Source organism: Rhipicephalus sanguineus, chromosome 2, assembly GCF_013339695.2.
Source record: "Rhipicephalus sanguineus isolate Rsan-2018 chromosome 2, BIME_Rsan_1.4, whole genome shotgun sequence".
NCBI lineage: Eukaryota > Metazoa > Arthropoda > Arachnida > Ixodida > Ixodidae > Rhipicephalus > Rhipicephalus sanguineus.
In genome coordinates this window covers 181720105-181732169 of record NC_051177.1, presented here as the reverse complement: position 1 = coordinate 181732169, position 12065 = coordinate 181720105, and the positions used below count along the sequence as shown (strand labels likewise).

General features: G+C 41.3%; 1 protein-coding gene across 1 annotated transcript in view; it reads left to right on the top strand.

Moving 5' to 3' along the window:
- The window catches only part of LOC119382075 (uncharacterized protein KIAA0930 homolog), a 29304-nt gene extending 26475 nt beyond the window's left edge, over positions 1–2829 (top strand). The window contains exon 8 of the mRNA XM_037652172.2: positions 1123–2829. Coding sequence (XP_037508100.1) covers positions 1123–1163 — 41 coding nt within the window. The 3' untranslated portion in view covers positions 1164–2829. The remainder of the gene's footprint in view (positions 1–1122) is intronic.
- Positions 2830–12065: the final 9236 nt, after the last annotated feature.

The following is a 12065-nucleotide window of genomic DNA, read 5'->3' as shown; positions in this document are numbered from 1 at the left end:
TATCAGTTACTGAGTATTACAGATTAAAAATGCAAGCAAGACAAATGACAATTAGTGCTGTATTTGTTCGTTTATTTATTTATTTATTTATTTATTTATTTATTTATTTACAGAAATACTGCTGGCATGCAAAGGGTCCATGCAGGAGGGGCATTGTGTAAGAAGAACAAAAATGAAATAAACATTGAAAACAATATAAGTTTGCACAAACAAACTATACAACATGTCACGTAAAGCTAAGCCACAGAATAATGAATAATACACACAGATGAGCATTGGAGTAAGTACATCGAAGTCATTATGTTATCTGAGAAATTGAGTCAGTGCTATGTAGAGATGTAGGAAGCAAACTATTCCGTTCAGGGGTGGTGCGAGCGAAGAAAGAATATTTGAAAGAATTCGTTTTGATGCTAAAAGGAGTTAAGGATTCGTCATGCCGATGACTTGTTTGCCACGATTTTAGTAGTATTAGATATGGTCCAGGATGAAGAGGCAGTTTGCTTCTTTTGAGCAGAAAGGAGAGGGATGCCTCAGATGCACCCTTTTTTCTTACACCCTAAAGAAAAAGGGCATATTTGGGGTGTCTTTCTGACACCACAATAATTGTCATCTTGCCTTTCTATGCATTATCATTGCACACCCTGTGCATCCATGTCACAAATAGAGTGCATATGACAGCATTCTTGATAGGGAAGTAGCGGCCACTGTGTTTCAAAGAACTGAAATGCGAGCAAGATATATGAAAATTGTGTGGTAGCAAAATGCCCCAGATACACCTTTTTTACCCTCCAAAAAAAAATAGGGGGCACATTTGAGGCATCTTTCTGCCACACAACAATAATTGTCATCCGCCTAGCTTGCGTTCCCTTTCTCAAAAACCGTGCGCTCGCTATTTTCATAGCAAAAATGCTGTGCCACGCTAATAACGGGCACGCCATTGATGACATAGAAGTACTGTGTGGGCAGCGATAACACAACGAAAAGCATGCAGGATAGACGACTATTGTTACGTCAGAAAGTCACCCCCCATATGCCCTTTCTTTTTAGAGCGTAGTGTGTAGTACAGTGTTTGGTGACCACACGTGCGTGCAACCGTCTGGTATTGCCGTGCCTCTGTCGCAGATCTTCTGGACATCCGACGCGAGCCCCTGCTTACCTTCTAGCCTCTGCTCGTCGGGCAGGCGTTGAAGACTAGTCGACCGTGTTTTCCTAGTCCGACACTGCGACCGCATCTTCGTCGCATCCTCCGGATCAAATGCAGCCGGCTGGGAGCCATCAAAGCACGAGGGCACAAAGCGCGGCGAGTCTAGAGAGACGGAAACTACGCATTCTTCAATCTCATGCGCCACGACGTGTTGCAGACATTGCATTTTGAGGCCTTTCAGTAGGCACGAAAGCAGGCATAGTTGATTGGTTAAAAATCCACGTCACGCCAAATTCAGTTGTTTGAAAATGATGGTGAGCGCATTATGTTTTCTGTGCTGCTCGAATGGTCTGCTGGCAGCCCAGGAGTTTGCTGTGCTTTTACGGTTGTGAGCACTGGCTGAGAAAACATTCCTCAAAGACTGCAGTCGAGTCAGTGTTGTTAGCCACCGGAGATTGTTCAACGAGCCTATTAGGTGAGAAGTAGGATCACGAGATAAGGTACTTGGCATTGTAGTACATTAATGATACTCGGGTACACAGTGGCAGAAAGCTAAGAATTTAGGCTCTGTTCCTTGAGAGCTGTGCTCCCGAGGATTACTGAAAGTTCAGAAAAATCTTGTGACGCACGTTTCTGCTGTAAAATTGGCATTGTCAATCATTCTAATTTAAATATTTATGCTGCTGCAATCATGACCATGTGTTATTTCTTGTGAGCTTGATGTTACTCGTTCAACTAGTGCATGGGATCATAATGAAGTGAAACGAGCTAGCCTCTTTAGTTTCACCTATGAACAAATCCTATGACACATTCGAGCGATTGTTTCTTAGCAGTGCTGCGAAGTTTCAGAGTTTATAAGTAATCCATATCTTCAAAATAAGCACACTAATATATAGCAGTGTTAATGAAGTCAGAATAACGCTACTTGGGTCTGTAACACTACTATTGTCTGTAATGTCTGTAATGCTGTAATACAGCAAATCAGAGCACTGTGACAACACTCTCGAAAGACTCGTTGAATCTGTATTATTAGTTTGCTAAACGAGGTGATCGTACTATACTGCACGCTGTACACGACAAAATGAAGCACCACTAGCTTCTGCAAAAGTTCTGGTGCACTCGCACGCCACGGCACAAACTGACGGGTATCTTTTGCATGCATTTAACAGAATGCAGCTAGCATGGAGATGTTTTAGCAGCAGGTGCGTCAAGCTTTGAATTTATGGGAAAATTATTTGCTGCAGTTAGTGCGTGCACCACAACTGCAGCGATGAACCCCTTCATCTTGAAAAATGACTAATATATTTGCATTATGATTACATATGTATTATTTTCGACATGGTGCATGTCCTTTTTCTCTCTTTAATTTTTGGTCTCTGCGGTATATAGATTGATAGTCTTGCCATGACTTGCCATGATGATCTGCCATGATCTTGCCATGGCTTGCCATGATGTCACAACAACACGCACCTCACTGTGGTGTTACTGAAAGTAAAAAAAGATTTGTTTGGTTTTCATGCTGCAAGCCATGCACAAATAATAATGCAGCTGCATGGAAGCACAGCACTGGTTGGGCAGCACTACAGAAATCCTGGGCAGCGAAAGTATGTTGTCCCTGACATGATTCCGTCCGTTTACAAAATGCTCACTGCATAACTTATAAGCAATGCTACTGTAATGCAAACTGCAGTTGTGTGCTCATTTATTGATCAGTACCTGTAACGCTTGCCCCAATTTTTTCATTTTTTCTCCTGGAAGGGAATTATCAGCAGTCGCAACTGTATGTGCCCAACCATTGCAGCAAGCCTAACAAGCTATGCACAAACTTCTGTTTTCAGACGTGCTATCACAATCAGACCATGCGGTCTGTTAACATCTGACTAACGTTTAACCGGAGAAAATGAAGTGTCAGTAGAGGTAATGCAAAATTCAAGCACACCATAATCTTCGCAGTTTATCGCAAGAGTGTTACGCTGAGGCATGTGCAGTTCCTACTGGCGTTCGTGCAGTAGAGCCAAATATGTGCAGTCAAATGAGCAACTTCAACGAAATTAACGCCCAGTAATCAGTGCACCACTTTCACTAATGCTCAGTTTGCAGTGAATTGCATAATGAGGCCTGTGCACTTATTTTCTACTGGTTGAACTAAGTTGTGTTGTGCAGTGATCAGCTTGCATGATGGCTTACAGGGTGTCAACTATGCTTATGTCGCTGCATTCGCTGTGAGAGCAGGTAACCTTGTGATCACACTGCGCACATACCAGTTGACTACATTATTCCCAGTTATTGTGTCGACAGAAGACAGCGACAGAAAATGCTACAATGTGACATGGCCTTCTAATAGGCCACTAAGTGCCAGCACTTGTGTGTCAACATTACGACTGTTGCAAAACACATTTTATCGTCATTGGCGAGACGTTTTTGCAATATCAACTTAGGCCTAATAAAACCTGCTTTGGAACAGTTCACATTTCATTCCCTTTGTGGCAGCAGCATCTGATAATCCTTCACAACTTTGTCACATTCATGATGAACTGCACACAACTGCCTTAGGCAGTGCTTTTAGAGATGTCGAACCTGCTGTCACAAGTGAACGCTGTGAAATCAGAGACCTCTTTCACGCATTGAATCGCCATTAAACATGCAAGCTTCTCACGATAGCGAATGGGATGTGATAGCCACACTTAAGTTAAAAATTTCATCATGGGAAATGAGTGACTATCCAAATTTTTGCTCAGGACTTCGCACTTGGCATTATGTTTCATTGATAGAAGATTGTACATAGGCTTACAACACTGTCATCGGCTTTTGCTACAACAACCATTTCGTAGCCAGATCTAATGACTTGTATGATTTTACTGCTCACATCAAAGCATAATACTGCTGACATTGCTAGCTGTAGCTACCATACCCTTTCTTTTACATGCTTTAAAACAACTCAATAGCACTCAAGGCCTTAATATTTTGGCTACCGATTGTTGACTGTTTCCTGGCTGATGTGAGCGTTCGAATGTTTGCAAGCCCATTAGCATAATACACTCAAACCTCAATTTTCAATTGGCATATAGATAGAACAAGTCATCTCACATAATATATAAAATATTAAGTGTTCCTTGCCAATATCAATGTAACCACTATACCTGTTCGGTATTCATGTAATGGAACATATTATACATTTCTTTTGGTCATTCTCTAATCACCGCCACGATGCCGCCAAAATCCGTTTGCCACAAAGCGTCTGCATTTATATTCATGACATACGGCTGCCACTGAAATGGTACCGAACTGCAATGTCTGCTACGCGTTTTTGAGATGCGCCGCTTTCAATCACTTATTGGCGTTCGTAGTGAATTGTTTTCCAGTCTAGTCATTCCACGCACTGGTGACTCACAGCTGCTGGTCAGCTGCTAAGAGAAGCCGGCCGACAAAGCTCAAAAACAATCTGGAACCGCAACGCCGCGATTGTCATGGGTCGCAGCGGCGCCACTGTGTTTTTCTACACTGACCTTCGGAAGATGGCATTTTATTTTTGGAGCTTCGGCAATTGTCTCGCTCCCCTGTTACGTGCAGTCGTTTGCACTCCTAGGCTTTAGTAGTGTTCATAAGCCAGATCAAACTGAGATGTACGTAGCTTTCACCGTGGAGGAAGGGGATGATATGATAGCTGAGGAGATGCCCTGACATAACTTTCTTCGAAGTATCACAATGGCGACTTTTATCTATCCGGTCTTTCCTGTATCGGTGCCAGGAATGTCTTGGGCTGCACTGACTGAGGACGTACTGGAAGCAAAAAGGCGTCCTGTGATGTGTGACTAGATTACTTGAATCAATCATAATCGCATGTTTGGGACTGCAGAAAATAAGCTACTAGGCTTGACCGAATACACGACCTTCTGCAAATTGTATGCGTGTGCAAAATAGTGGATAACTAAACAGACTAATGAATTGAAGTATAGATACCTATGCACCATTAAGAAATATGGAAAAGGTTATTTGCATTATCAACAGAACAAAACCAGACAGCTGTACAGAAATTAAAAGACAACTACGGTCATTCAGCATGAAATTCATGTACTAGTATAACTAAATGACTACGATACGTAAACTAGAATACATGGTGTAACGCACGAAATGTAGGAAAAAAATTACAGGTAACCATTGTTGTTTGCACATAAATGAGTACATAAATGATAATCTTAAGATTAGATGTATGTGGGATAGTCCGGGCTTCTCCTCAATTTTTTTTTTACTCCTTCCATGGCTATTGCCTCGCAGATTATTCATCTGTTAGCAGTCATATTAAACATGTTTTTGTATATTTCTTTCCAAGTAGTACACTGTTCAGGCAAAAGATCATGTTCCCATTGTTGTAAACCTTTTGACATGCTTGTTTAGGTTTTTGCCACAGAAGAAAAAAAAAATGTCGAAGTTGCACATTAGAGCAGTGTACAGGACATCTGTTAAACAAAATAATAATGTGCTTGTTTTAAAGTGCGTAGAACATTGGCACGGGCATTATAATTATACATATTCACTTAAAGCAAAGACCCATACTGATTGGTGAAAGCTGGAGAACAGTCAGTACTCTAATATTTTCAAGTTTCTGTGTTATCTCTTTAACTTGAGTTATTGAGCCCATCACTGTCTGGCTTTAGTGATGTGATGAGAAGGGCCGTAAAATGTTCAAGCTCTTTATTTCTGATCCAGAAAGACAGACGTGCAGCGTGTGTGTGGGTGAAATTGTTAATGCATTCAGAGTTTCATCAAGAGCTGTCGTACTGACCACGACACACAAAGCAGTCGGCACTTTGTCTTTTTTTTTTCTGTAAAGTGAAGAGAATGCTGCCTGTACTACATTTATGTAAATATAATAAATAAACCTTGTTAACAAATACTCAAGGAGTCCAGCGGTGCTAGTGTCTGGCACACTTGACTCTCCCCGAGCAGAGATCGCAATCTAAAAAATACGATTCCAAGCTCTTATCTTGGGAAGCTTGTCACGATCACATGTGAAGGTGTGCGGTTACAGTTTATGTTTTAAAAGGTATGACGCATGAAAATTTAGAGCAATGTTATCTGAGTACTCTTTTTTCTCCTTGATCAAATTCATTCCTGTTCACCCATTGCAGTGAGTGGTTGATATTGGTAACCAAGAAGGCATTGAGACCATTCTAGGTAATGACAACTGACGAAATAAAATATGAAAAGAATGCATGCACAATACAACCCCTGAGCTTTTTTTTTATTTTTTTAATACTGTGTAGGGGCAGATATGTGTGAAAGAGATGCCATACAACCATAATATTAAATACATGTTCTAGAGGCATGTAGCGTGAAAGGTATGCTTTTTCCTAAAGGAGTTTCTAGGGGCGATTCCCTGGTGGTAATGTCCATGGGAGTTGCAGTTGTGACAGTCATGCCAGCATGAACATCACAGCAACATGGACTTGTTGAAACTTTATCAATACAGCTTCAAGCACTACTGATGAAAAAACTTTGAACAGTCATGTGTACTTTTGTTCATCGGAGCAATCTGTAACAGTGTGTGTGTCTGAAACATTATGATAATTATACGACTTACACAGAGCACTAAATTCGTCTGTTTATGATATCCGATGCACTTATGCTATTAGCTCGGTGGGTTTGTACACAGTTGTAAAAATCGTTGCAGGGACCCCTTAAAAAAGAGTGTTCAGAGGAATTGTTTGTACATGCATTACAGTTTTCAGTTTACAGCACATGCTGTAACAAAGGGGAGGGGGGTGCGCTATATTGTGATTGTGACAGTTAACGCGAAACTATGTTTGCACCGGCCATGTTATGCTTATTAGCTGCATGATCAGCAACAGTCATTTGCGCACAGTCTATTTTTTTTCCATCCGTGAGAAATGATGACACAACACTGAATGTTTAGTTCAGGATGCATAATGGTTGAATAAGTCATCACAAGATGGCGCAGGTTCGGCTGCCATCTTTGATGTTTGGGTCTTCCATAAGCTGTAAAACATTCATACACTGGCTAAAGTACTCTTGTATTGTTTTTCAATAATTGACAGGATTGCACACATTACATCTTTGTTTTTTTGTTTTTTTCATTTGCAAACTTCTATACATATCTTGTTTCTAGTCCGTATATTATATGATTTGTAAGGTGTGATACAAGCTTCGTTTCATGCACAAGGTGTTTTTTATCGTTCTGATTTGTATGAGAGTCAATGCACCATTCGCATTACATGTAGCTGTCATTCCTTCTATGCCGCAAGTCCAATGACCCCAAATTCATGAGGCATCACTGTGGGTGAATCGGAGTGTTTCTTGCTAAATTTTGATACCGCACCTTTGTTTGCCATTGCGTCTGAACTGTAATGCTTTTGACGCACACTTTCTGCAGTTTTGCAAGCGAAGAAGTGGTTCTGGACAGTCAAGTGTTTTCAGATGTGCATATGCAAACGTTTCCTCCGTGTGTCTTGTCAAATGTGGCGCTGCTTTGACAGGACTTTGAGGTCATGCAACTTGTTGATGTGAGGGACCCGATAATGCAGCTGTATTTCGTCTTGTTTTATTCCATGTCCTCCATTGCCACTCAGTGATTGGCCAGAATTTTCCAGGCTGTGCCCACTGTGTTTGCCTGTCACGGGATGCAACGAAAATGTCCCATCGCATTAATGTGCCAAACGGGGCTTTAATACATTGAGTTAAACTGAAGCTGAATAGCTGAAGAGCACCCCATTTTGAAAGGAATAGAAGCCGACTGATTACTGTGGCACTGGGGACTCATAGCTAGCAGCTGTAGTGAATTTATCTGTGCACAATTGGCCATATAATGGTCATGAAGCCATTCTTCTTTTTTTCATCACCCTTTTCTATTCTTCTTTGGAATGGGGACACTCACTAGCTGTTCAACACATTTTCAAGCTTGTTCGACATAATTTACTGTGATCTCCGCATGCTCGTCATTTCGACATCACGAGTTTTTGCAGTTTCGAGTCACTACTTGATCTACGGGCAGAATGAGCACGACCTGAAAATTTTCCACCAATTTGACCAATCAGGGAAGGCTAGTGAAAAGTCTGGAATGAAAATGGGACGGAATAGAGTAACGTTATGTGCCCAAGCTTTGGATTGTTGTTGTGTGCAGTTTCACAAAGTTCTATTAGAAGTGTGCCACTGTGGGATGCACTGCCTGAACTGTGTTCCGTCACCGCGGTGTGCCTTAGATACCGGTGTCACACAAGCTTGATTAATGGCGTTAGACACCAAGTAAGGCCTTCAGCTTATTCAAGGCATCATGTTCAGAGCCGGCAAAACACAGGTACGCTTAATGCAGTTAAGCATACCTGTGTACGCTTAACTGCATGCCATGCCGTGGCAGAAGTGTGTGAAATGGATGCGCACGCTTATGATTCGGAGTCACAGTTTTTCAGGAGGAAAGGCTGCTGAACAGCGTAAAGGCATGAACAGATTCATTGAAGAAAATTTTCTCGAACGAAATCTGATTTTTCAACAATAGAGAGTTTCTGACATTCAGCAGGTTGCTAATGATGCTGACGTTTAATAATACAGTTACATCGACCTGTATGTCAAAAGACAGGCGGCTTTTGCGGTTTTAAGTCATTTGCACTTAATGTCATTAGTTTCACTCGTGTGACACGGGCATTGCAAGGTTCACCTGGGAACGTGAACAGTGTGCTTACCTAGATGTGAACTGAGTGAACTTTAAGGAAACTTGTGTCGTTCTGTGGCTTGTTCGGTTGTGATTGACCTGTGGCTTAATAAGTCTGTAGCAATGTGCACATCCAGTCAAATCTGCACTGTCATCTTGCTGCAAATGAGCGAAAATTACCTCTATTTCAAATATGTGAAATGGGTCTTTACTAGAGTGGATACCATAGATGCACTATAGACAAACACCAACTTACTTTACTCTGACAGAGTGGTTTCTTTAAAATCCAATTTGAATTTGTTTAGCTCAGCGAAGTCAAAGGCAGAGAAAAGCCAGGTTGAAGTTTGTAAATTTTCTTGTTTATTGTAGAACAGCCAAATGTCGTAAATTTGTTGTGTTCAAGTGTTTGGGTTGTGTTTAAAAAATGTACCTTAAAGTATCGAGGTTGAGTCTATGCTTAGTCGTGAACACTATGTAATCTTGATTAATTGGCAAAACAATGAATTAGCATGGAAAGTTTCATATTTCTTGCTTTTCTCATTGCCTGCTTATGATAAAGCTAGTCTATTTAGTACACTAACTGCGCGAAATGCCAATCCAGGTTATCTTAGTGTTTGTTGTGTATGTGTCTTATTAAGGAACACACTCCTGTCAAAACATCGGAACAAGATGAACGAAACAACTGGACTTTATATTGTGCTACCAGTGCTGCGGGGCAGGGTTCATGTAGATCATTTGGATGTGAACGAGCTTAATGTGCACACAAGCTGACCGCATGCTTGCAGCAATGTGCGCAGCCCCATTAAAAGAGTCCATGCTTTCGACACTTGTGGAGTGCGGCTTGTGCACAAAGACTTGTCACCAGAAACAATTGCCATTACAATAAATGCCATTACAGGCCATTACAAAATTGCCTGTAGTTTGTGAATTTCTGTCCTTCTACCTAATGGTTGTGTGTGACTGCTTGCCTCTATTTTTCTTTTTTCTTTTTTTCATTCTCATCTTCGGTAGTTTCGTGAACTCCTCCCTTGGCACAGCTGCTACTCAGTGCCTTTGTTTCGTTCTTTGTACCCTTCCAAGTTTTCAAGCCTAGTTACCCAAAGAATGACGGTAAGAATTGTGTAGAAGCAAGGCACGAATTTTTCTTCAAACAGACATTATTAATGTGTCAGGTTTGAAATCCATGCAGTGTGCAACCCTGCCTCACAAACAGTCGACCTTGCTCTGTTATTCTAATTCTATGCGCACTTAAGCAGACAACATTGGGACATGCTTATAACAAAAATTGATGATGTCACGAGCAAGTGGTCACACAAGGGACATCTATAGCTCTCTACACAGAAATTCCAGCCAACTCAAATGCAAGTATTGCATACAGATGAAGCTGATGAAGTGAAGAGATTCAACTTGTCAGCTTAGGGAATCTAGCAAACGTTTAAGCATACTTTTGAATAAAAGCCTTCCATCACAATATATATAGGCGCACAAGCAGTGGTTATATAATTGGAATAGCTGTTCATATCTGCTATCCCACAATCTTGTCTGTGCTGGCTGCTGTGAGTGCTTTTTCACAATGCCTTGCACCAAATGATTGCCATGCGCATGCACCAGGTTGCCTTAAAAGACTGAATAGCGTGGAAAGTTACTCTTTGTGCCCCCCACCATTTGTCTAATCGCCCCTTATTTTTTTTTCATTTCTCTCTCTCTCTCTCACACCAGTGCAACTTTGCATTTTGCCCAAGTATAAATCTTTAAGAAAACTATCAAAGACATTCCAGATGCACCCTCGCAATGTGCTGCAAACGAGCATCCTTTGAAATGTGGTCGAGCTTAAACAGTTTAGAAGAAGCCTTCTCGTATCTGATTTCGACATCAGTTTCTTGCACTCTTACAGATAGTAAAGTATCAGGTCCCCTTTCTGCACGGCAGCTGATAGAGACAGCAAAGTAGTTTTCAGTTTTCAGAGTTTAAGCATATGCATTTTAAGGGTGCATACCGACTGCATAGCAACTTCAGCCAAGATATCTTACAAAAGCCTGTCAAATCTTATGAACGCAATTGTGAGATAGGCGCCACTTTCATGGGATATTGCCTGCGTGAGGGCGAAGTGGTATGTAATTCTTTCTTTCTTTCTCTATTCAATACTGCAAACCTTATACACGTCCAAGCAGGGTGAGGGAATAAACAAGAAAACAAACAAACAAAGCAAGTATAAACAAAGTGATAAAGTGTAAATGTATATATAAATAAGTATAAACAAAGCGTATGGTTGATACTTATCCATTTGCATTGTGACGTCTCTAAACTCAACTGAACGCTATCCTACTGTACAAGTTTTCATAAGACTTCAATGTACTGCAGCAATACCATTCTTTCAGAAGTACCCTAAGATGGCCTGCTGTGCTGAATATAAATTTGGCTTTCCAAGCTAGTGGGTTGTCTTAACATGTGCTAGAGGATAGCTTAACAACGACATGGTTGCACTGCCCTAGGGGTGTGGTGCAGCAACGTCTTTGGCATGAAATGTTCGAATTCTATCAGCAGGAAAGGTTTTGCATTGAATTTGCTTATTCAGTGCAATGCCATCACACATAACTAGTGTTAGTTCATTTGGGCTTGTTACAAGGTACACCAGTGGCACCCTAATTCAACCAAAGTTCAAATACACCAAGCCCACCTTGGCACCCTTTGGCATTGGAACTAGTTCTACGTCACAGCTGCCACGCACCCCAAAAATCTGTAGGCACCTTTGGCATCTGCAGTTTTCACACAGTCATACACATTACAGGTTCATTCGTATTACCAACAGAACTTCATGAATCCAACAGACACTTAAGCCAAGAAATGCGTACGGGACATTGTTTGATGCTCTAACTGTAATTTTGATACCTCTAGGTAGCATGCGAGGGTTTATTTATCAGCGGCCACCTTGTGGAAAGATCACGGGCCACGTGACACCCTCTGGCAAAAAGAGTGTTCTACACACACTGCCCTGGCTACGAGTGGCACTGGCTAACACTTCTTGTGTTGCATGCATGGATCAAAATACCCAACAAAGTGGACTGGCGAACATCCATCGTCGTAGCTCAATTAGTAGAGCATCAGACACCACCGATGGCAAAGGTGTTTTTTTCATCCACTTTAGTTCACTTCAATTTATGCCATAATTACTGCACTACAGTTAAAAACAACCACCTATATCCTCTATGCTTTCCTTGGTTTAATTTGTTGGTTGGATTTATTAGCTTCTAACAAAGA